The 24,772-nt window shown below is 49.9% G+C and overlaps 2 protein-coding genes across 4 annotated transcripts in view; one reads left to right on the top strand and one right to left on the bottom strand.

Annotated features, from left to right (window-relative positions):
• RARS2 (arginyl-tRNA synthetase 2, mitochondrial) overlaps window positions 1–7,699 on the top strand; it is a 47,522-nt gene extending 39,823 nt beyond the window's left edge. For 2 of the 3 annotated variants that reach the window (XM_068149277.1, XM_068149298.1), the window contains 4 exons: window positions 667–762; window positions 3,322–3,396; window positions 4,237–4,300; window positions 5,813–7,699. In XM_068149277.1, coding sequence (XP_068005378.1) covers window positions 667–762; window positions 3,322–3,396; window positions 4,237–4,300; window positions 5,813–5,899 — 322 coding nt within the window. In that variant the 3' untranslated portion in view covers window positions 5,900–7,699. The remainder of the gene's footprint in view (window positions 1–666; window positions 763–3,321; window positions 3,397–4,236; window positions 4,301–5,812) is intronic. The other variant, XM_068149288.1, reaches the window with a different exon arrangement.
• The window catches only part of SLC35A1 (solute carrier family 35 member A1), a 24,607-nt gene continuing 7,164 nt past the window's right edge, over window positions 7,330–24,772 (bottom strand). The window contains 6 exon segments of the mRNA XM_068149312.1: window positions 7,330–7,867; window positions 9,947–10,081; window positions 11,003–11,179; window positions 16,395–16,461; window positions 18,597–18,749; window positions 20,076–20,235. Coding sequence (XP_068005413.1) covers window positions 7,740–7,867; window positions 9,947–10,081; window positions 11,003–11,179; window positions 16,395–16,461; window positions 18,597–18,749; window positions 20,076–20,235 — 820 coding nt within the window. The 3' untranslated portion in view covers window positions 7,330–7,739.

The following is a 24,772-nucleotide window of genomic DNA, read 5'->3' as shown; positions in this document are numbered from 1 at the left end:
ATCACCTCCTAACCTGTACTGGTGCAGTTTATTATTCCTTCCCACATGTAGGGCTCTGCACTTGCCCTTGTTGAACCTCTTGAGGTTCCTTTCTGCTCAGCTCTCAGTCTGTCCAGGTCTTGCTGGATGGCTGCACAGCCCTTCAGGTGTCTCAGCCAAGACTCCCAGTTTGGTATTATCAGCAGGCTCTGTCTGTCTGTCTTCTCATCCATGTCATTCATGAAGATGTTCAACAGGACCAGGCCCAGCACTGATCCCTGGGGGGACTCCACTAGTTGCAGCTCTCCAGCTGTAATGCTAACTCCTTCCCTAAATATGCTCATTTTTCCAGCTCAGGTGTGAGTTCACAGCAGGAGTCACTGAGGCTTCCCAGAAGAGCCAGCCCGTTAAACTGAAATTTCCACTTCATTTTCACAGGGCTGAGCAAACTGTCTGCAGTCACAGTGAGGCTTGGCAGGCCTCTGGGCTGCCTGATCTAGCTGAGGAAGCCCCTGCTCGCTGCAGTGGGGGGTTGCACTAAGTGAACTTTGGAGGTCCCTTCCAATCCAAACCATTCTATGATTCTATGCTTACCCTTTTTTCTTAGAAGCACAAATTACTGTTTTTCTTCTTCAGCTTTGCTGATGAGCTTTTAGCCAACACTTGTTTCCCATTCTTGCATTTCAGTTTAGAACAGATGCATGGGAATGAGCAGCTGACTGACTGTAATGTGGCATGTTTGCAAGAGCCAGATGCCATCTCTGTTCTTCAGCATCTCCTCAGGTTTGTGGGTGTTGTTTTGTATTGTTTTTGCACATACAGTATCACACAATATTACAGAATCACCAAGGTTGGAAGAGACCTCAAAGATCATCAGGTCCAACCTGACACCACAGACCTCATGACTAAACCATGACACCAAGTGCCATGTCCAATCCCCTCTTGAACACCTCCAAGGACAGTGACTCCACCACCTCCCTGGGCAGCACATTCCAATGGCTAACAACTCTCTCTCTGAAGAACTTTCTCCTCACCTCAAGCCTAAACCTCCCCTGGTGCAGCTTGAGACTGTGTCCTCTTGTTCTGGTGCTGGTTGCCTGAGAGAAAAGACCAACTCCCTCCTGGCTACAACCTCCCTTGAAGCAGTTGTAGAGAGCAATGAGGTCTCCCCTGAGACTCCTCTTCTCCAGGCTAAGCAACCCCAGCTCCCTCAGCCTCTCCTCGTAGGGCTTGTGCTCCAGACCCCTCCCCAGCTTCGTTGCCCTTCTACAGACACATTTGAGTGTCTCAATGTCCTTCTTAAATTGTTCTTCTTAATGTCCTTCTTAATTTCTTTATCCAGTGCAGTTTATTTCACAGAAACCTCATGGGCAGTTTCTTTTCTTTTGTCAGGTTAGTGTAGTGCTGTCTGTCTTCTGTCTGAAAGCTGACACAGCTCTCCTGCAGCTTGCTCCTTTAAAGGAGGCATACTCTGGGGAAGTTGAGCTTGGGCATACTGGGGATGGGCCTGGGAGCTAAACAAAAAACACTCCCCACTTTGAAGCTGAAATCTCTTCAGCCCCAGAGGTGTTGGTAACTTCTTGCAGACTGTGCAAAATGAGATGTGCACAAGAGGACAGAAGAGCACATGAAGACAAGACAGGGATCTGCATGGCCCTGCCTGTATTGCCCAGGTGGCCAAGAGGGCCAATGGCATCCTGGCCTGCATTAGGAATAGTGTGGCCAGCAGGAGCAAGGAGGTGATTCTGCCCCTGTACACTGCACTGGTTAGGCCACACCTTGAGTCCTGTGTCCAATTCTGGGCCCCTCAGTTTAGGTTAAGGATGTTGAGTTGCTAGAAGGTGTCCAGAGAAGGGCAACAAGGCTGGGGAGAGGCCTTGAGCACAGCCCTATGAGGAGAGGCTGAGGGAGCTGGGGTTGTTTAGCCTGGAGAAGAGGAGGCTCAGGGGTGACCTCATTGCCCTCTACAACTACCTGAAAGGTGGTTGTAGCCAGGAAGGGGTTGGTCTCTTCTCCCAGACAACCAGCAACAGAACAAGAGGACACAGTCTCAAGCTGTGCCAGGGGAGGTTTAGGCTGGAGGTGAGGAGAAAGTTCTTGACCGAGCGAGTCATTTGTCATTGGAATGGGCTGCCCAGGGAGGTGGTGGAGTCACCATCCCTGGAGGTGTTCAAGAGGGGATTGGACGTGGCACTTGGTGCCATGGTCTAGTCATGAGGTCTGTGGAGACAGGTTGGACTCAATGATCCTCGAGGTCTCTTCCAACCTTGGTGATACTGTGATCCTGTATTGCCCAGTTGAATACTGCCTTACATAAGTCAGTTTTTATTCTAAGGTTATGTAAACTCACTTTGCTTTTGCCTTTTCTAATGCTACAAGATTCCCTTTATCTACTTAAAATTCTAAGCTGTATTTGCTAAAGGCAACATCCTCTAAGGGATTGCCTGCCTTGGTTATTTAATGAGTGCTTTTTGCTCCTAGCAACTTGAAATTAGTATTGAAACCTAAACCCAAACATCATGTTCCAGGAGCAACTACAGCTCTTGTGTTGTCTCTGCTAAAGGCTGTCTCTCTCAGCTCTGCCATCTGCACTGTTTGCATGAAGAGGAGCAGAAGCAATCTCACAGAATCACAGAGACATTCAGGCTGGAAAAGCCCCTCAGGATCACCAAGTGTAATCAATAACCCTACTCTACAAGGTTCACCCCTAAACCATATCCCCAAGCACCACATCCAAAACACCTTTCGACACATCCAGGGTTGGTGACTCAGCCACCTCCCTGGGCAGCACATTCCAATGCCTGACCTCTCTTGCTGGGAAATTTTTTTCCTAATGTCCAGTCTAAACCTACAGATCTGCAGCTTGAGGCCATTCCCTCTTGTTCTGTCACTAATTACCTGTGAGAAGAGACCAGCAGCAGCCTCTCCACAACCTCCTTTCAAGTAGTTTAATAGAATTTATTTAATGGAATAAACCAGGTTGGAAGAGACCTTCAAGAGCATCACGTCCAACCCATCAACCAATCCAACCCACCCAAACAGCTAACCCATGGCACCAAGCACCCCATCAAGTCTCCTCCTGAACACCTCCAATGATGGTGACTCCAGCACCTCCTTGGGCAGCCCATTCCAATGGGCAATCACTCTCTCTGTGTAAAACTTCTTCCTAACCTCCAGCCTAAACCTCCCCTGGCACAGCCTGAGACTGTGTCCTCTTGTTCTGGTACTCCTGATCATAGAAGGGGATCAGGTTGTTCTGACTTCAGCAAATATGAGCCTTGCATCTGAGTGCACCTCCCCTACCACTTTAGCACCATAACCAATCCTTTTCTTTCTTCACAGGTACGATGAGGTCCTGTACAGATCTTCCCAGGATCTGCAACCCAAGCACATTGTCAGCTACCTCCTCACACTCAGGTAAGATGACTGCTGACACTGGCACCTGTCCCTGATAAGGACAGGTCTTCCTTAGCTGGCTCTGCTGCCCTCACACCTGCACTGCTTTGAAGAGAGAAAATAGTGGGAAGATGTAAATTTGTGGGAGAGGAAAGGTACAATGGAGGTTGGTAAATAACAAATAGTAGAGATCAAGGCTGGAGCCAGGAGTCTACCCAGGCACTAATGGCTCTTCAGAAAAAAGAATCACTTGGCTGCAGCCCAGCATCTGAACCCAAAAGCATGATGGACTAACCAGATTTGAACTGATATTATGCTCTCCTATCTCAAAATTTCTGCTGTGAAATTCTGTTCAAATCCCTTTAAACTACTGGTCTCAGCCTGAATGTTGAGATGGACAGAGCATAGTATTGCTCCAAGTCACACTGTGTACATGATCTCCATGGGGGGACCCTTCAGGGACCTGTCTGATGAAGCAGCACGTTGAAACACTGGAGCAGACTCGCTGAAAGAAGCCCTGGAGCCTCTGCAGGGTTAAGGAAAGTTGCATAAGGAATCATGCACCTTGGGAGTGACAGGGCAGGCTCTCAAGGATCTATGCAGACCAGTTTGGGGTTTTGTGGGCAAGGCAGTGAAGAGATTGTTTTGGGGTTACTTTGTGAGCATTAAGTTGTTGATGGCATGCCCTGACAACACGCAGGCTACCGAAAACCATGCCCTCCCTCAGCCAGGTGAAAGAGGATGTTGGAAGTAAGTCTGTGGCATGCTGCAGTTGTGGTTCTTCCAGTTCTGCCACTTTCTGTAGCCCATAGCCCTGTTCTTGTCAGGAGACTTGCTCATTCTCACCATGTTCCATTTCAGCCATCTTGCAGCTGTGGCACACAGAACCCTTCCTGTGAAAGGCAGCGCCCCTGAACTAGCCCAGGTATGGCACAGCATGCTTTTATGGTTGGAGTCTGGGCAGCCCAGGGGTGTGATCCCCACCAGGCCTTTGCCAGCCCAGTGGTGTGACCACTGGGGTGAACGTGCACCTGTGGGCTAATGAATCAGCAGGCTGCCTGTGCTCCTGTGGGCAGCACCACTTGGGGAAGGCAGGGACTGCTGTCCAGGGCTGTGCTTTCTGGAAAGGGCTGCTCTGCCTCACCTTCCCAAAACAACACCCCATAAGGAAACCTGCTCCAAACTCAAACTTCTTTCTCACCACCTTGCCTTGTGAAATCTTTCCAAGCTTTTAACTTGGTGGCTAATTTCTGATGCTTTCCTAATTCTGTCTTCCCACATAATCACTAAGGGAGAGAAATGAATCTGTCTCTTCCCTCTTGCCACCTACACATCCCAAGTTGTCTGTGTTGCCTTTCCAGATGAAGCATGGAGGCTGACAATTGTTGAGCTGCAGTTCCAAATAGATGCAAATTATTTTCTACTGATCTCCCCCAGTAGTCTTTGACCCCCTTGATTGCTCAGTAAATGATACACTAATTACACTGCCTCCCTGCCTTTCTCTTTCATCGGTTTCAAAAGCAATTACCTGGCTGATTTTGGTAGGAAGTGACATTTAAGTGTTGAGGTGTGTTGTGGAGGAAAAAAGCTGCAGTGGAATTGGTGGGACTGCACTCTGTGTTGGAGTTCAGCTGCTGCATGTATTGCTGCCTTTGAAGACAGCCTGTGGCCAAGCTACAAGGAAAGATTCATTTCCTTGTCCTGTAAAAAAGAAGTGCCCAAATATCTCACAACATGACAGCTTTTAAGAACTGGTTATTTTGGAGCAAGGTTGATAGAGCCCTTCCAAAACAGCCAGCCCTGTGACAGCTGACATGGAGAAGAAACACTGAAGTTTTCAAAGCAACCCATAGTTGGTTTACAGCCTCTCACCCATGCACAGTGAGAGGAGGGAGCCCAGCAGTATCCTCAGGCAGTAACAGCCTGTGATTACATAGAATTATGGAGGAGACTCAGGGGTGACCTTATTGCTCTCTACAACTACCTGAAGGGAGGTTGTAGACAGGCAGAGGTTGGTCTCTTCTCCTAGGCAGCCAGTACCAGAACAAGAGGACACGGTCTCAGGCTGCAGCAGGGGAGGTTTAGGCTGGATGCCCAAAAGATTCTCACTTTTTAGTCATTGCTGGCTCTTTTGCTGGCATCTCCTCTGGTCACTGCCCTGAAGGTAGTAGACTGGGCTGGCCATCAGCTTCCCTTTGCTGACAGAAGTGCCCCTCTGCTGACACTGCAATGAGCTATCGACAGCAACAGCTGGTGTGAGTTCTGTCAGCATTAGCATGTTAGTCAGGACTCAGATGGCATGTGTCTGAATCCCCTGCATGGGGACAGAGGATGTGCAGGGTGTTCTCACCTCTGGTAGGCTGCTCCTAACTGCTGTCCCAAGAGGGACCCTGCTCTGTGTCTGTGCTGGGAGCTGACAGCTGCTCTTGTTTTCCAGGCACGGCTCTGCCTCTTCCAAGCTGCACGCTCGGTTCTAGCCAGTGGAATGAAGCTGCTTGGCATCACACCTGTAACCCAGATGTGAGGGGGCTGCCTGCAGTGTGAAGTCACAGCAGTTAGTAAAAGGACTTTTCTTTTCAAAACGACATAAATGCTGCTCTGAGTCACTGCTGACATCTGGAAACTCCCTGTCTGCCGGGGGCGGTCTGTGCTCTCCCTCACGCCGAGGGCAGCGGCGCAGGCGTGGCGCAGGCATCTCGGGGGAGGCCAGGGGCTCACAGCTGCTTTCTCCCAGGCACAGGGTAGGTGTACTTAAGCCACTGGTGTACCTGGCCTTTTCCATAAAGGAGAACTGGGCTGTACTCACCCTGTAAGAATAACATCCTTCTGCTAGAGGAAGTGGAATTAACTGTGCTGCCCTAAGCAATCAAGTTCTCTCCTTCTGCAGTTCCCTTTGTGTACTTAGGCCTCACGGTACAGCAGCTCCAGGTGCTCTGTGCACTATAGCAAGACAATTCTTCCCTGTATTATACTGCACTTCTTCTGGCAACATTAGCCAAGACTGACTGCTGACTGACACATGCTCTGTCAGCTCCTGTTCCTCACCCATTGCCCTGCTGCTGCAGTGACTGGGGAGAAGGCTTTGTGGCCCAGCTGGTGGATCAGGAACCGCAGCACTCCCTCAGTGCTGCTGTACCGTCAGCACCCCTGAGCCATCACACTGCTGCTGAGGTGGAGCATGTGTAAAGCAGTGCAGGTGGCTGTTCTGTCTGCTGAATCATACAATTGTTAGGGTTGGAAAGGACCTCAAGGATCAACTAGTTCCAACCCCTATGGTCAGGGACACCTCACACTAGCTCAGGTTGCTCAGAGCCACATCCAGCCTGGCCTTCAAAACCTCCAGGGATGAGGCTTCTACCACCTCCCTGGGCAACCTGTGCCAGCGTCTCACCACCCTCATGGGGAAGAACTTCTTCCTAACATCCAGTTTGAATATTTTTGCTCCATTCCCCCTAGTCCTATCACTACCTGACACCCTAAAAAATCCCTCACCAGCATTCTTGTAGGCCCCCTTCAGATACTGGAAGGCCACAATAAGGTCTCCTCAGAGCCTTCTCTTCTCCAGACTGAACAGCCTTCTGATCATCCTCATTGCCCTTCTCTGGACATACTCAAGAGTCTCAATGTTGTCTTTAAACTGAAGGGCCCAGAACTGGACACAGGACTCAAGGTGTGGCCTAACCAGTGCAGTGTACAGGGGCACAATGACTTCCCTGCTCCTGCTGGCCACACTATTCCTGATGCAGGCCAGGATGCCATTGGCCTTCTTGGCCACCTGGGCACACTGCTGGCTCATGTTCTGCCAGCTGTCAATCAGTACCCCCAGGTCCCTTTCTGCCTGGCTGCTCTCCAGCCACTCTGACCCCAGCCTGTAGCTCTGCATGGGGTGGTTGTGGCCAAAGTGCAGCACTCAGACTGCATGTGCAACAGTTTCAAAGAAATGCTGGCAATAGCTGCTCCTTTTGGTTTTTTTAATAGATCTTTATGAAGCCTTTGAGCATTTTTGCCCTCCAAGGGCAAGACAGTTTATCAAATACACAAAGAACAAATTCCCCCCCTCCCCTTGTTATATACATTATATACACCTGAGTGTTCAGTTCCTTCATTCTGCTTTCCCTGGAAATGGGACTCTTCCCTGTCCCGTGGGAATGAAGAATGCTTTCAGCAAAACACTCCTCCACCTCCTGGGCACTAAGGTAGCCTCCCATCAGCCATGGGAAACTGCACTTGTAAAGCAGAACTAACCTCTGCTTTTAGTCTATCCCACCTAAACCATTTCATGACTAGCTTAAGGCTATTAAAAACGAATCTTTTTTATCCTTCAGTCCATGTTTGCTCTTCTCTGTCCATTGTTATGGACACTGTCACACAGCTGCAAGTCTCTCTTTTGAGGTCTTGGTCTCTGCTGGCTGGGCTTTTGTGGCGTCTTGTCGTGGTACGTAGAGGTAAATGGAAATGCACACGAGGAAGGCCCCCAGGGAGAAGGTAGCAGCTGAGAGGAGACAAAACAAACACCTCTGCATAAATATTTAGAATTCTAAGCTACATAAATCATGATGATGGCTGAATTGAAAGGTACTCAAAACTAAACAAAACTTCAAGGTGCTACCAGCTCACACAATCTAGGCTTATCCTGTCCCCACAACTCCTGAGTGTTTACAGTCCCCCCTCCTGTCAGCAAGAATGTGGTGATGGCCAGAAAAGCAAGCATGCAATACCTGCAGTCCCAGCTGCCATCTGACTGCAGTGGCCTGTGATGACACATCTTGTGTGCCTTTCCCCTTCTAAATAGGGCTGAGGACCATTCCTGATGAGGCTTTTACAGCAAGAGCACCACTCCAGCTTTGACTTTTAGAATAAACCAAACCAGGTTGGAAGAGACCTTCAAGATCATCGTGTCCAACCCATCAACCAATCCAACCCACCCAAACAGCTAACCCATGGCACCAAGCACCCCATCAAGTCTCCTCCTGAACACCTCCAATGATGGTGACTCCACCACCTCCCCGGGCAGCCCATTCCAATGGGCAATCACTCTTTCTGTATAGAACTTCTTCCTAACATCCAACCTAAACCTCCCCCAGCACAGCCTGAGACTGTGTCCTCTTGTTCTGGTACTGGGTGCCTGGGAGAAGAGACCATCATCCGCCTGTCTACAACCTCCCTTCAGGTAGCTGTAGAGAGCAATAAGGTCACCCCTGAGTCTCCTCTTCTCCAGGCTAAGCAACCCCAGCTCCCTCAGCCTCTCCTCATAGGGCTTGTGTTCCAAGCCCCTCACCAATTTTGTTGCCCTTCTCTGGACTCGTTCCAGCAAGTCAACCTCCTTCCTAAACTGAGGGGCCCAGAACTGGACACAGGACTCAAGGTGCAACTTAACCAGTGCAGTGTACAGGGGCAGAATGACCTCCCTGCTCCTGCTGGCCACACTGTTCTTGATGCAGGCCAGGATGCCATTGGCCCGCTTGGCTGCCTGGGCACACTGCAGGCTCATGTTCAGCCTACCATCGCCCAGCACCCCCAGGTCCCTCTCTGCCTGGCTGCTCTCCAGCCACTCTGACCCCAGCCTGTAGCACTGCATGGGGTTGCTGTGGCCAATGTGCAGAACCTGGCACTTGGATGTGTTCAGTCTCCTGCCCTTGGACTCTGCCCATCTGTCCAGCCTGTCGAGGTCCCTCTGCAGAGCCTCTCTACCCTGCAGCAGATCAACTCCTGCCCCCAGCTTGGTGTTGTCAGCAAATTTACTGATGATGGACTCAATGCCCATGCACAATGACTTGTGACAACCATCAAGGAAACAGTTTGCCCCAAGGGAGTTTTTACAACTAGATTTGTTTTCCATCATTTGCTTTAAGATGTTCTTTTTCCTCCTTATGAAAGCTCCCCTTAAGCTTCATCTCACAACACCCCCCACCAGACAGCTAGCTTTCCCACTCTCACACCATACCAGCTTTGGAGTATGGCAGTAAACTAAACATCCAAATCTAAGCAATGAAGGACTGGGCAGGAACTACTGCCTACAGCATAGGGAACAGACTAGATCAGGAAGAAAATCCCCCATAACTGCAGGATTCTGCCATTGCCTCTCTGAAATATCCCCTACAGCTGCTCTTTGACTCACTTTCATGTGGTGGTGCCCACAGCAAACAGGGAAGGTAAAAGTGAGTGCAGTAGTGGGGATAACTGTGTAAAGGCTCTTGCAGAAAGAGCTGAGGAATTAGTTTGGCACTGGCAGCACTAAAACCAACAAGAAATGATAAGTTATCAACAACAGTCTCAGGGAAACAGCTGTATCACACTGAGCTGCCTCAAAGTGACTGATGAATAAACCTCTAGAAACCTTCCTGAGGTTTTAGGGTGCCTCTGAAAGAGCAAACTCTTAATGCCTCTGAAAGGATGGGGTCATCAGGCCCCTTGTGGAACACAACACAGAGGACACATCAGTGTGCCCTGGAGAAGACCTGAGGGTAAAACGAAAGATCAGAGGAGGCAGAAAGGATCACTGAGGAATGAACCTGCAAGCCAGGAAGGCAATGTGTGCATATGGTCAAACCAAAGGTAAAAAGGCACTTACTTAGCTGGAGGCCAAAGAGGAGAACTGATGCCACAGTAGAAAGAACAATGGCTGCTGCTGCAGAAAAGCCTTTCATGATGTTATCTGTGTACTTAACAACCACCGAAGTGTAGACCCCACCCACGCTGGCAAGGACTGGAAAGCAGATAACACATTTCTGTTAGTAAAGGTGCAGTAGGTGACTCCTGAAATGATGCACTTTACTCCAGTGGTGCACTCTCTGTTTGACCTACATTGTCCAAAGAGGTGACTTCAGGCAACACTCAGTAAAATGGGATGTCTATGTGGCAAGCAGGTCAGATGCAATTCACTGAAAGCTGATCCTCCCCCTCTACTCAGCTCTGCTGAGACCCCACCTGGAGTACTGCCTCCAGTTCTGGAGCCCCTGTTACAAGAGGGATCTGGAGGTGCTGGAAGGTGCCCAGAGAAGGGCCACGAGGATGAGCAGAGGGCTGGAGCACCTCTCCCATGAGGACAGACTGGAGGAGTTGGGGCTGTTCAGTCTGGAGAAGAGAAGGCTCCGAGGTGACCTAATTGTGGCCTTCCAGTATCTGAAGGGGGCCTACAGGAGGGCTGGGGAGGGACTTGTCAGGATCTCAGGTAGTGACAGGACTAGGGGGAATGGAATGAAGCTGGAGGTGGGGAGATTCAGGCTGGATGTGAGGAGGAAGTTCTTCCCCATGAGAGTGGTGAAGCCCTGGAATGGGTTGTCCAGGGAGGTGGTTGAGGCCCTGTCCCTGGAGGTGTTTAAGCCCAGGCTGGATGAGGCTCTGGCCAGCGTGATGTAGTGTGGGGTGTCCCTGCCCATGGCAGGGGGGTTGGATCCTTGTGGTCCCTTCCAACCCTGACTGATACTATGATACTATGATCTACTCACTGCTCAGTTGGGTTTTTTGCAGCACAATCCCAAATCAATCAAGTGAGTGATTTCCAAAGAGTGGTACTTTCACACAGTGAAAACCAAGGTGTCAGGAGTGAATGTGGAGCTCTCTGCAATCAGTTACAGTTTACAAAGCACCACAAGGTAGCAAGACCCTAAACCCACAAGATACTTACAGATGACAAACCAGACGTAGTAGGTGTAGCCATGGAAAAACCCTTTCTCCAGAACCTGGGCTCCCTCTGACAGGTACACACCAATTAAGGTCACCACAATCCCAGGTAAGTACATCTGAATATTCCTCACCCACAAGGAAGTATCTGAACTCTTTAAGATCTTCTCAAAGAAAACTCCTGGAAAAGAGAGAAGACAAGAAAGAAAGATTTCAGTGAGATGAGTTGGCATCCTTAGTGGTTCATGGTTCTTAGCACTTATAAAGCCAGGCAAGAATAGTGTGGCCAGCAGGAGCAGGGAAGTCATTGTGTCCCTCTATTCAGCACTGGTTAGGCCACACCTGGAGTCCTGTGTCCAGCTCTGGGCCCCTCAGTTTAAGAAGGACATTGAGACTCTTGAATTTGTCCAGAGAAGGGCAACGAGGCTGGGGAGAGGTCTGGAGCACAAGCCCTATGAGGAGAGGCTGAGGGAGCTGGGGTTGTTTAGCCTGGAGAAGAGGAGGCTCAGGGGTGACCTCATTGCCCTCTACAACTACCTGAAAGGTGGTTGTAGCCACGAGGGGGTTGGTCTCTTCTCCCAGGCAACCAGCACCAGAACAAGAGGACACAGCCTCAAGCTGCACCAGGGGAAGTTTAGGCTGGAGGTGAGGAGAAAGTTCTTCACTGAGAGAGTTGTTAGCCATTGGAATGTGCTGTCCAGGGAGTCACTGTCCTTGCAGGTGTTCAAGAGGGGATTGGATGTGGCACTTGGTGCCATGGTTTAGTAGCCATGAGGTGTTGGGTGATAGGTTGGACTTGATGATCTTTGAGGTCTTTTCCAACCTTATTGATTCTATGATTCTAAGACTACTGGAATCATCTTATCCTACAGGCTGTTAGGTTTCACAGAAGTTCCCAAGGACAAGGACCCAACACCACCTCCTGCTAGCATGTCTTCCACAACAGGATCATCTTAACAGTTATATAACACCAAAAATAGATTCTTTTTCTCTTTACAGTTGCTGTAACAATGAACCCCATCAACAATTAAAACTGCTCTTTCCTTCTCCTGCTTGATCTGCCAGGCATCTATCCAGCAGAGTTTCTCCTGTACAATTGTACACCAGAAAGTTTTCTTCACCTTAGCACCTGGTGTTTTTAACCCAGGACAGTATTTATGCACTTCAGCATGATGTGGAACTTCCCCCCCCCCCCCCCATCTTCCCTGGCATACTTAGCAGCAAAAACTGAAGCCATGGGTGGGGCTGCATGAGCTCAGTACTGAGACTGCAAACTCCTCTGAAGCCTCATGCTTATGGAGCACTTGGCAGAGCAGTGACCTTCTGCAACCCACAGCTTCAGGGGATTATGAGAGCAAATCAAAACTGGTGCCTTCTGCTGAGTGAAACTACAGGTTGGGTTTGAGGAAATGGAGCTCATTTTGATCATAGTATCACAGTATCAGTCAGGGTTGGAAGGGACCACAGGGATCATCTAGTTCCAACCCCCCTGCCATGGGCAGGGACACCCCACACTACATCAGCCTGGCCAGAGCCTCAGCCAGCCTGGGCTTAAACACCTCTAGGGACAGGGCCTCAACCACCTCCCTGCACAACCCATTCCAGGGCTTCACCACTCTCATGGTGAAGAACTTCCTCCTCACATCCAGCCTGAATATCCCCATCTCCAGCTTCAGGTTCCCTTCAGGTACTGGAAAACTGAAGGGGCTATAAGGAAGGCTGTAAGGTCTCCCTGGAGCCTCCTCTTCTCCAGGCTGAACACCCCCAGCTCCCTCAGCCTGTCCTCATAGCAGAGGTGCTCCAACCCCCTGCTCATTTTTGTGGCCCTCCTCTGGACCTGCTCCATCAGGTCTATGTCCTTCCTGTACTGAGAGCAGTAATCTACCTTGAGATTTCCAGCTGCAGAGAAGACCCACAGAGCACAACCAGATATAATCAACCAACACACCAGCAATTTGGGTGGAGTATGAACCACTTTCTTAATCTCATAAAAGAGGAAGCAGCCCCAATGAAACCATGCTTTCAGACAGGCATAAGATACAGTGTATAGATGCATAAAATGCACAATAATCCAATGCATATAAAATGCATAAAAAGAACTCCACTAGGCAAGGTGAAGGAAAGAATGGCTGCTGTGTAGAAATTACTCTTCAGTGCTGCTTCAAGTGGCAAAGGATCTCCACTATATGTTTGTCCAATGTCAGGATCTCAGGCAGTGATAGGACTAGGGGGAATGGAATGAAGCTGGAGGTGGGGAGATTCAGGCTGGATGTGAGGAGGAGGTTCTTCCCCATGAGAGTGGTGAAGCCCTGGAATGGGTTGTCCAGGGAGGTGGTTGAGGCCCTGTCCCTGGGGGTGTTTAAGCCCAGGCTGGATGAGGCTCTGGCCAGGCTGATCTAGTGTGGGGTGTCCCTGCCCATGGCATGGGGGTTGGAATTAGATGATCCTTGTGGTCCCTTCCAACCCTGACTGATACTATGATACTATGAATGCTTTGATGAGCATTGTTGGCTCCTGGATGCATCAGTCTGTAGAAAAAACTCCTGTTCCATCTCTGAAGGACACAACCAGAACTTGCTGGCATGATACAAAAACACTTAACATGGGCAGTGCAGAAATTAAAGGTTTATTGCCAAGCTCACTTCTTGCTGTGGGTGTGGGAAGGCAGGGGTGGAAAGGAGTCTGAATAGGATTGTTGTGTTCAACGTCTGATGGCCCAAGGGCAGGGGGAGTTTCATGGGTGAAATACTCTGTCCTCCCAGCTGCCTCCAAGCTACACCTGCCAGTGAGGAAACACCCAGGCTGCAATCCTTTTGCAGCAGAACAAAGCTGTAGGTGTCCAAATCCTCTAGGAGCTGCCTGCATCAGCCCTTTCAAAGGCATGTATCTGCAGCCCTTCAGAAGCTCAGCTGTCTACCCACAGTATCAGAGAAAGCTGGAGAGCTTTAGGAAGCCCTGAAGGCTTCACTGTGGATGCTGTATTCTGTTTTGTGGCTTGGGAGCATCTACTGAAATGAGTAAAATTGTGTAAGCTTCCAGGAAAAGTTGATTGAACTCTCCATAGTCGTATTTAGCATTTCTGCTTCCAAGTGCCCATTTCACTGAAGAGACAACAGTCAAGATCAGCACCCTACTGCATTCATAGTATCACAGTGTCACTAAGGCTGGGAGAGACCTCAAGGATCATCAAGTCCAACCTGTCAACACAGACCTCATGACTAGACCATGGCACCAAGTGCCATGTCCAATCCCCTCTTGAACACCTCCAGGGATGGTGACTCCACCACCTCCCTAGGCAGCACATTCCAATGGCCAACAACTCCCTCAGTGAAGGACTTTCTCCTCACCTCGAGTCTAAACATCCCCTGGCACAGCTTGAGACTGTGTCCCCTTCTTCTGGTGCTGGTTGCCTGGGAGAAGAGACCAAACCCTTCCCGGCTACAACCACCTTTCAGGTAGTTGTAGAGGGCAATGAGGTCTCCCCTGAGCCTCCTCTTCTCCAGGCTAAGCAACCCCAGCTCCCTCAGCCTCTCCTCATAGGGCTTGTGCTCAAGGCCTCTCCCCAGCCTTGTTGCCCTTCTCTGGACATGTTCAAGTGTCTCGATGTCCTTCTTAAACTGAGGGGCCCAGAACTGGACACAGGACTCAAGGTGTGGCCTAACCAGTGCAGAGTACAGGGGCACAATGACTTCCCTGCTCCTGCTGGCCACACTGTTCCTAATGCAGGCCAGGATGCCATTGGCCCTCTTGGCCACCTGGGCACACTGCTGGCTCATATTCAGGCAGCTGTCAATCAGCACCCCCAGGTCCCTCTCTGTTTGGGAGCTCTCCAGCCACTCCAACCCCAGCCTGTAGCTCTGCATGGGGTTGCTGTGGCCAAAGTGCAGCACCCAGCACTTGGACTTGTTAAATGTCATCCCATGCATTCCTCCCCTGCCAATCACAATGTTTTCCATGAGTAAGAAGTGTGTATGTACAGCACAGGATTAGTGATGCAGGATCATATGGTACTAGAGGCAGATCATAGCACTTTGTTTCCTTACAGAGGGAGGGGGAAGCATCCAGGTTACAGCCAGGGATATAAACCCCTGTGGGTCAAATTTCCAATTGAGTAGTAATTTGCATTCCCTTATTTCTCATCACCAGTTTCACTTGTCTCCAATTTCTGGTCTCTCTCTGCACAAGCCAGAGAAAAACTATGCTGAGGGGAAACACTGGTTGTAGAAGAAAACCAACCCAAAACAAAAACCCTTCAGGCAGTTAATCTAAGCTTCCTGCTTCTCGTCTTCCTCTCTGAAATAGAATAGAATAGAATAGAATAGACCAGACCAGACCAGACCAGGTTGGAAGGGACCTTCAAGATCATCGCGTCCAACCTATTATCCAACCTCACACTCCCTCTGCACATCAGTCAGATTCACCACCTACAGGATTACAGTAATGTGTATTTGGTGGCTGAGCTACTGCAAGAACCAGTTCTGGGTCCCTCAGTTTAGGAAAGATGTTGACTTGCTGGAACATGACCAGAGAAGGGCAACAAAGCTGGGGAGGGGTTTGGAACACAAGCCCTATGACGAGAGGCTGAGGGAGCTGGGGCTGCTTAGCCTGGAGAGGAGGAGGCTCAGGGGAGACCTTATTGCTCTCTACAACTCCCAGTAGGGAGGTTGTAGCCAGGTGGGGGTCGGTCTCTTCTCCCAGGCAACCAGCACCAGAACAAGAGGACACAGTCTCAAGCATTGCCAGGGGAGGTTTAGGCTGGATGTTAGGAAGATGTTCTTCATAGAGAGAGTGATTGCCCATTGGAATGGGCTGCCTGGGGAGGTGGTGGAGTTGCCATCATTGGGGGTGTTTAGGAGGAGACTTGATGGGGTGCTTGGTTGCATGGTTTACTTCATTAGATGGTGTTGGATGATAGGTTGGATGTGATGATCTTGAAGGTCTCTTCCAACCTGGTTAATTCTATTCTGTTCTGTTCTATTCTATTCTATTCTAACCTAACCAAGTGAGGATCTCAGTTCCCCTCATAAAGAGTGAGCACATAAGGTAGCCAGTCCCTGTAAAGCATCCTGATGGAACTGATGTGCATTAACTAATTGCACTGAGTCGTTATGGCTGCTCCCTACAGTATTATTCCGGGCACTTGAGAGACACTTGAACCGGCAAGGCGTCACGTAAAACCAACAGTCTGTGCTCCCAGTCATTTGCTTGACAACTGAAGTAATCATGTCATGAATCTGTCACAACTGCTGCAAGGGGAAGGTAATTATGGCAGAGGGGATAAAGTCCTTTTTTGTCTTCTAACCAGTGAAGACAGTCAACTCATGTTGAACGTTCTGTTTCAAGTGTGAGTTCTCTGCTCCTTCCGATGCGACCTGCGTGCAGAAATGACACCGTACCTGCAAATCCTGAACACAGCACAGCCACAGTAATCGCTCCAAACCCTAGCCATGGGTTCTGCTCCACCTGCAACAGCAAACATTATTGTAAAAACCGTGCAAAGCTGTTCAGTAACTTACTGAAATTAACCAATCCCAGAGCTACTAAGTACAGCAACATTGTTAGCCGTCCTTTAGCGTTTCAAATGCACTTGCTCGGTTAGAGCTGTCCTTGGCGTCAGCTGGGGGCAGCTGTGTGGTGCTTCATTTTCTGTGGGTGCTCTTACCAACTCCTGCAGCACTCACAGGCACCAAATACATGGCTGTGGCCAGTCTTCCCAGCTGCATGACCTGCAACAAAGCTGGTGAGGGGTCTGGAGCACAAGCCCCGTGTAGAGAGGCTGAGGGAGCTGGGAGTGCCTAGCTGAGAGAAGAGGAGGCTCAGGGAAGACCTTATTGCTGTCTACAACTACCTGAAGGGAGGTTGCAACCGGGTGGAGGTTGGTCTTTTCTCCTAGGTAACCATCAACAGAACAAGAGGACACAGTCTCAAGCTGTGCAGGGGGATGTTTAGGCTTGATCACAGAAAAAAGTTCTTCACAGAAAGAGAGATTGCCCATTGGAATGGGCTGCCCAGGGAGGTGGTGGGGTTGACATCCCTGGAGGTGTTTAAGAAAAGACTGGGTGAGGCACTTAGTGCCATGGTCTAGTTGATTAGATAGGGTTGGGTGATCAGTTGGGCTTGATGATCTCAAAGGTCTCTTCCAACCTGGTTGATTCTGTGATTCTGTAATGCCAGTGAGCAGCAGACCTAAGAAACAGAAGACACTTGTTGCCTCTTAGGGTAGGATTAGGTCAGTGTCTCTGAAGGGTGTGTTTAAATGACATACCCACACCCACAAGGCAGTAGAGTCCCACTCCTAATTCCACCAAGTGCTTCAATTCCAAGGTCTCTGCTCCAGCAACTACAACAATGCCAGAGCCAAGTGCTGGGAGCACAGCATTACTCATATGCTCCTGTGACGGAGCGCTAGGCTGGTTAGGGTGGCTGTGGTAATTCATACTAATTGTAGCAATCAGCTGCCTTTCCAACAAGGGAGGCTGCAGCACCACCACAAGCCTGCCAGGACTGGTGTACAGCAAACATGAAAGCAAATCATCAGACAGGTGGTTATATTGTAGATGAAGTGGCTGGAAACAAGAAACAGATCCTGCTGTGTGGAATGTTTCAGAGACCTTACCTTAATTGCAGGTGCTGTGAAGTGAAACACAGAATCACCAAGGGTGGAAGAGAGCTCAAAGATCATCCAGTCCAACCTGTCACCACAGACCTCATGCCTAAACCATGGCACCAAGTGCCACGTCCAATCCCCTCTTGAACACCTCCAGGAATTGTGACTCCACCACCTCCCTGGGCAGCACATTCCAATGGCCAACAACTCTCTCAGTGAAGAACTTTCTCCTCACCTCCAGCCTAAACTCCCCCTGGTGCAGCTTGAGACTGTGTCCTCTTGTTCTGGTGCTGGTTGCCTGAGAGAAGAGACCAAGCCCCTCCTGGCTACAACCTCCCTTCAGGTAGTTGCAGACAGCACTAAGGTCACCCCTGAACCTCCTCTTCTCCAGGCTAAACAATCCCAGCTCCCTCAGCCTCTCCTCACAGGGCTGTGCTCCAGACCCCTCCCCAGCCTTGTTGCCCTTCTCTGGACACCTTCAAGAGTCTCAATGTCCTTCTTAAACTGAGGGCCCCAGAACTGGACACAGGACTCAAGGTGTGGCCTAACCAGTGCAGAGTACAGGGGCACAATGACTTCCCTGCTCCTGCTGGCCACACTATTCCTGAAGCAGGCCAGGATGCCGTTGCCTTCTTGGCCACCCGGGCACACTGCTGGCTCATGTTCAGCTGCCTGTCAATCAGCACCCCCAGGTCCCTTTCTGTTTGGGAGCTCTCCATCCACTCTGACCCCAGCCTGTAGCAATGCATGGGGTTGCTGTGGCCAAAGTGTAGCACCCAGCACTTGGATTTGTTAAATGTCATCTTGTTGGACTCTGCCCATCTGTCCAGTTGGTCGAGGTCCCTCTGCAGAGCCCTTCCACCCTCTAACAGATCAACATCTGCTCCCAACTTGGTGTCATCTGCAAATTTGCTGATGACTGACTCAATCCCCTCATCCAGATCATCAGTGAATTCTTTGGTTAGAAGTGGCATAATGTAAAACCTCCTACCTGTACTTTTGTAGCCTGAGCTGGCTTCCACTGAACAAGGGTAACACCGCCACACAGCATGAAGACAGAGAACCACTGCAGCTTAGTAAGGCTGCGCTTCAGCATCAGGACTGTAAACAAAGCTGTACAGGGGATCTTCAGCTGGTATGTCACCTAGACAAGATGAGAGTATGACACAATAGAGGAGGTGGGTTTATAAACTCACAGTATCACAGTATCGCTAAGGTTGGAAGAGACCTCGAGGATCATCGAGTCCAACCTGTCACCACAGACCTCATGACTAGACCATGGCACCAAGTGCCACGTCCAATCCCCTCTTGAACACCTCCAGGGATGGTGACTCCACCACCTCCCTGGGCAGCACATTCCAATGACAAATGACTCGCTCCGTGAAGAACTTTCTCCTCACCTTGAGCCTAAACCTCCCCTGGCACAGCTGGAGACTGTGTCCTCTTGTTCTGGTGATGGTTGCCTGGGAGAAGAGACCAACCCCTTCCTGGCTACAACCACCTTTCAGGTAGTTGTAGAGGGCAATGAGGTCACCCCTGAGCCTCCTCTTTTCCAGGCTAAACAATCCCAGCTCCCTCAGCCTCTCCTCATAGGGCTTGTGCTCAAGGCCTCTCCCCAGCCTTGTTGCCCTTCTCTGGACACATTCAAGTGTTTCGATGTCCTTCTTAAACTGAGGGGCCCAGAACTGGACACAGGACTCAAGGTGTGGCCTAACCAGTGCAGAGTACAGGGGCACAATGACTTCCCTGCTCCTGCTGGCCACACTATTCCTAATGCAGGCCAGGATGCCATTGGCCTTCTTGGCCACCTGGTCACACTGCTGGCTCATGTTTAGGCAGCTGTCAATCAGCACCCCCAGGTCCCTCACTGTTTGGGAGCTCTCCAGCCACTCTGTCCCCAGCCTGTAGCTCTGCATGGGGTTGCCATGGCCAAAGTGCAGCACCCTGCACTTAGCACTTGTTGAATGCCAACTTGCCCCAAACAAGAAAACAAAACAGTTAATTCAGCTACAGAATGACAAAATTTTATAGTCCTTGACTTCCCATGGATCCTCTGGGGGTTTGCACCACTGCAAATCTGAAATGCTTTTAGCAGTGAGTGGGTTAGCTCAGAAATCCAGAGCTCCACAACAAAGTGGAAGCTCTGAATGTAACAAAGTGCTGGGGAGCTGCTTTTGGTTCCCCCTGAGGTGGATTTCAGACTGGGACATGGAATCATAGAATTGTCAGGGCTGGAAAGGACTTCAAGGATCATCCAGTTCCAACCCCCCTGCCATGGGCAGGGACACTTCACACTACATCAGCTTGTGCAGCGCCACATCCAGCCTGGCCTTAAAGCAACGTGTGGCTTATAACACTGAGGCTGAAGAGGGTACTGTGTGCTAGGCAGGCAGATACCTAGCACACAGCTCAGGAAACAGTAAGGACAAATGTTATTGAGAGGTCAATTGGTGACAAAAGTGTGTATTACCTGGTAGACTGCTGCATCCAAGTTGCTGAGAGCCAAAAATGCCATATTGTTTTGAACAGCATAGACCAAAGATGGAACACTTAGTTTCAGCAATTCTTTAGGACTTCCAAATACATTTTCTCTTAGGGATGTTATTAACCTTGCCAGGCTTCCAGTTTCTCTGCAAAAGAAAAGATTAATATAACTGGGGGCTCTCTTCAATTGCTATTTGAAAGCAGGAATCAAATCAATGCATCCTTTGGGAAGGCTGCAAATGTGGGCTCAACAATCAGTTGTACCTTCTGCTCATCCTGGCATCCTGGCCTGCATCAGGAACAGTGTGGCCAGCAGGAGCAGGGAGGTCATTCTGCTCCTGTACACTGCACTGGTTAGGCCACACCTCGAGTACTGTGTCCAGTTCTGGGCCCCTCAGTTTAGGAAGGAGGTTGACTTGCTGGAGCGTGTCCAGAGAAGGGCAACGAAGTTGGTGAGGGGCTTGGAGCACAAGCCCTGTGAGGAGAGGCTGAGGGAGCTGGGGCTGCTTAGCCTGGAGAAGAGGAGACTCAGGGGAGACCTTACTGCTCTCTACAACTACCTTAAGGGAGGTTGTAGCCAGGTGGGGGCTGGTCTCTTCTCCCAGGCAGCCAGTACCAGAACAAGAGGACACAGTCTCAGGCTGCGCCAAGGAAGGTTCAGGCTGGAGGTCAGGAGGAAGTTCTACACAGAGAGAGTGATTGCCCATTGGAATGGGCTGCCTGGGGAGGTGGCGGAGTCACCATCGCTGGAGGTGTTCAGGAGGAGACTTGATGGGGTGCTTGGTGCCATGGGTTAGTTGATTGGGTGGTGTTGGATGATAGGTTGGATGCAATGATCTTGAAGGTCTCTTCCAACCTGGTCTGGTCTATTCTATTCTCATTAAAGATCAACTCACTGGGGAATAACAGCAAGGTTGCCACGAGCAGAAACCCCTGAAGCTGAAGGAGGTGTTCTGGAATTACATTAGGTCCATTACTGTGTAATAAAGTACACAACAAACCAGGAACACTGCCAACAGTGGAATAAGTTGCTATGTATAAAGGCAGTGGGACAGAAAGCTGCTGTGTCCTGTCCCTCCTTTATTTTGTGTACTAATATTTGTGTGATGTCAGATGCCTGTGATTGCCTAGATCCCCTGACAAACTGAACCTTACAGCACAGCCAAAAAAACATCATAGCCTTGCACACTATGGAGCTGGAAACACCTTTCAGCCTTTGCCCAGCCCTGGGCTTCCTCTTCTCTCTTGTGCTACAGGAGATATTAGAATCATAGAGTTGTTAGGGTTGGAAGAGACCTCAAGGATCATCTAGTTCCAAACCCCCTGCCATAGGCAGGGACACCTCACACTAGATCAGGTTGCTCAGAGCCACATCCAGCCTGGCCTTAAAAACCTCTAGTGATGAGGCTTCCACTACCTCTTTGGGCAACCTGTTCCAGTGTCTCACCACCCTCATGGGGAAGAACTTCTTCCTAATGTCTAATCTAAATCTCCCTTCCTCTAGCTCAGATCCGTCCCTCCCCTGTCCTATCACTCCCTGACACCCTGAAAAGTCCCTCCCCAGCTTTCTTGTAGCCCCCTTCAGATACTGGAAGGCCACAATAAGGTTTCCTTGGGACCTTCCCTCCTCCAAACTGAACCACCCCAACTCTCTCAGCCTGTCCTCACAGGAGAGGAGCTCCAGCACACCTCACACTAGATCAGGTTGCTCAGACCAGCACACAAGTGAAGTAGTCCAGCAAGGTGTGTGGGAGCTCCCTCTCACTTCACATCTTCACACATCTCCCTCAAGTAATTATAGCATGCATGAGAGTAGGCAATGGGGAAGAATGTGTTGCTTCTTGCTGTTGTCCCCTTCTGGGGCTTGCTCTGCAGTTTATGAAAGCTGACCTCTACATTCCTAGTTCTCCTTTATCTTCTGCACATCAGGCTGATACTTGTTTACTTGTCACTGCTACTCAAGTCTTCTACTTCCCTTCCCAATTTCCACCAAGTCTCATGGTCCCCCCTACAAGAAGGCTGGGGAGGGACTTGTCAGGATCTCAGGTAGTGATAGGACTAGGGGGAATGGAATGAAGCTGGAGGTGGGGAGATTCAGGCTAGATGTGAGGAGGAGGTTCTTCCCCATGAGAGTGGTGAAGCCCTGGAATGGGTTGTCCAGGGAGGTGGTTGAGGCCCCGTCCCTGGAGGTGTTTAAGAGCAGGCTGGATGAGGCTCTGGCCAGGCTGATGTAGTGTGGGGTGTCCCTGCCCATGGCAGGGGGGTTGGAACTAGATGATCCTTGTGGTCCCTTCCAACCCTGACTGATACTATGGTACTATGATTGCTGACTCATGTCCAATTTTTCTCACCCACCAGTACCTCCCAAGTCCTTCTCCACAGGGCTGATCTCCATCCCTTCATTCCCCAGCATGTATTGACACCAGGATTACCTCAGCTCAGGTGCAGGACATTGCACAAGCCATTGCACAATGCATTGCTTCCTCATCCACTGCTGACTAATTACGTACTGTCTAAGAATGAAGCCAATGTAATTACCAGAGAGTGAATTGGACTTTAAATAAATATGGGAAGTTGAGAGTGCAGTTCAGTAAACAATTACCCAGCTTAAACTACCATAAAATAGTCTTCCAAAGGGCAAATCTTTTGGCATCTGTCCACCCAACCTGCCTTCCAGGATAAACCTTAAAAGTAAACACAGTGAAGGCATGGTGTAAGAATGTGCAAACCCCCAAACCCTGCAGCTGGAACAAAGGGAGAGTCAGACTCCTGTGTTCTGTGCACTGCTGGCTGGGTGGAAAAGGCAACAGGCACCCACCCAAATGGATCCCACTGAACAGAACTAACTGGTTGCACTCCCTTTTCTATGTGGTTAAGAAGCTACAAGGCACCTTGCCTTGGGTGAGACAAATGGGGCAGGACTTTACAACTGGAGGAAGCTTCAAAAGCAGACACTGAAGGAAGTTATGCTGGGGTTGGTGTTGTTCAGCACATTCAGAAGTGATCTAGACTCCAGGAGGAGCTTAAGAGTTGCCTTCCAATACCTGAAGGGAGCCTACAGGAAAGCTGGAGAGGACTCTTCATAAGGGTGACTAGTAACAGGACTGGGGGAAATGGTTTTAAGCTGAGGGGAAGTAGGTTTAGAGTGGACTTTGGGAAGAAGTTCTTCAGTAGGAGGCTGTGAACAGTCCTGAACAAGTTGCTGAGAGTGGTTGCAGATGCTCCCTTCCTGGAGGTGTTTAAGGCCAGACTGGATGAGGCTTTAGGCAAGCAAGTCTAGCTGAGCAGCATTCCTGCCCATGGCAAGGAGGTTGGAGTAGATGATTCCTGGGTCCCTCCCAGCCTAAGCCATTCCATGAGCTTATGATCTCAGTTGGGAGATTACTAGGAAATTGGCAAATTTTGCTGGTTAGACTCAAGTACATGTAGGAAACTTTCAAGAGCTGCCAAAGATTCTCTCACTACACTAAGCAGAATTCACCAGACCTTGTGCCATCTGAGAAACAGCTCAGTCACCTGGGCAGCAAGGGAAGGCATCCAAACCAGCACAAGTGAGACACCCCACCAAGACAAGGTCAGCATGGCCTGCTGGTGCCAATCTCTCTCTCAACTATGCAAAAAAAACCCCAAACCCACTAGCTGAGCAGATCATAATAGATGTAACAGTGGGCAGCTCTAGGCCCCTCAATTCAAGAAGATGTTGAGCTGCTTGAACGTGTCCAGAGAAGGACAACAAAGCTGGGGAGGGGTCTGGAGCACAGCCCTGTGAGGAGAGGCTGAGGGAGCTGGGGTTGCTTAGCCTAGAGAAGAGGAGGCTCAGGAGAGACTTCTACAACTACCTGAAGTGAGGTTGTAGCCACCTGGGGGTTGATCTCTTCTCCCAGGCAACCAGCACCAGAACAAGAGGACAGAGTCTCAAGCTGCACCAGGGGAGGTTTAGGCTGGAGGTGAGGAGGAAGTTCTACACAGAGAGAGTGATTGCCCATTGGAATGTGCTGCCTGGGGAGGTGGTGGAGTCACCATCCCTGGAGGTGTTTAAGAGAAGACTGGATGGGGTGCTTGGTGCCATGGTTTAATTGATTAGATGGTGTTGGGTGATAGGTAGGACTTGATCTTGAAGCTCTTTTCCAACCTGGTTAATTCGATTCAATTCTAGTCTATTCTACTCTGTTCTATTCTACTCTGTCCTATTCTACTCTGTTCTATTCTACTCTGTCCTATTCTACTCTGTTCTATTCTACTCTGTTTTGATGTTAAGTAGAGAAGATGTGATAAAAATCTGAAGTACACCATGTGACTTCATGATGCTCCAGCATAAGACAGTCAGTCCTCTGATGTACCCAAAGCCACAAAGAGATAAGCAGAGACTCTAAAAGAGCAAGTTCTACCACAACAGCAAGAACCAGGCTTTGGAAAAGTCCAGAATGTAAAGATTCTTCCAAGGAAGGATGTAGCACAGACTGATGACCTCCCCACTGCAAAAGCTCATGTGTGGACTAAAGCTCTAGTGCTTAGCAGCAGCCTGAGATTAAAGAAACTCTTCCCATTTTCTTTCAGCATTGATCCCGAGGGAGAGGGAGAGGGAGAGGAGACGACTCGAGGAGAGGAGAGGAGACTCGAGGAGAGGAGAGGAGACTCGAGGAGAGGAGAGGAGACCTCGAGGAGAGGAGACTCGAGGAGAGG

The sequence above is a fragment of the Melanerpes formicivorus genome, unplaced genomic scaffold (genome assembly GCF_026170545.1).
Source record: "Melanerpes formicivorus ecotype bairdi unplaced genomic scaffold, bMelFor1.0.p_v2 SCAF_2, whole genome shotgun sequence".
Taxonomy (NCBI): Eukaryota; Metazoa; Chordata; class Aves; order Piciformes; family Picidae; genus Melanerpes; species Melanerpes formicivorus.
Note: the sequence above shows the minus strand (reverse complement) of the source record. Positions and strands in the feature narration are given on the sequence as shown.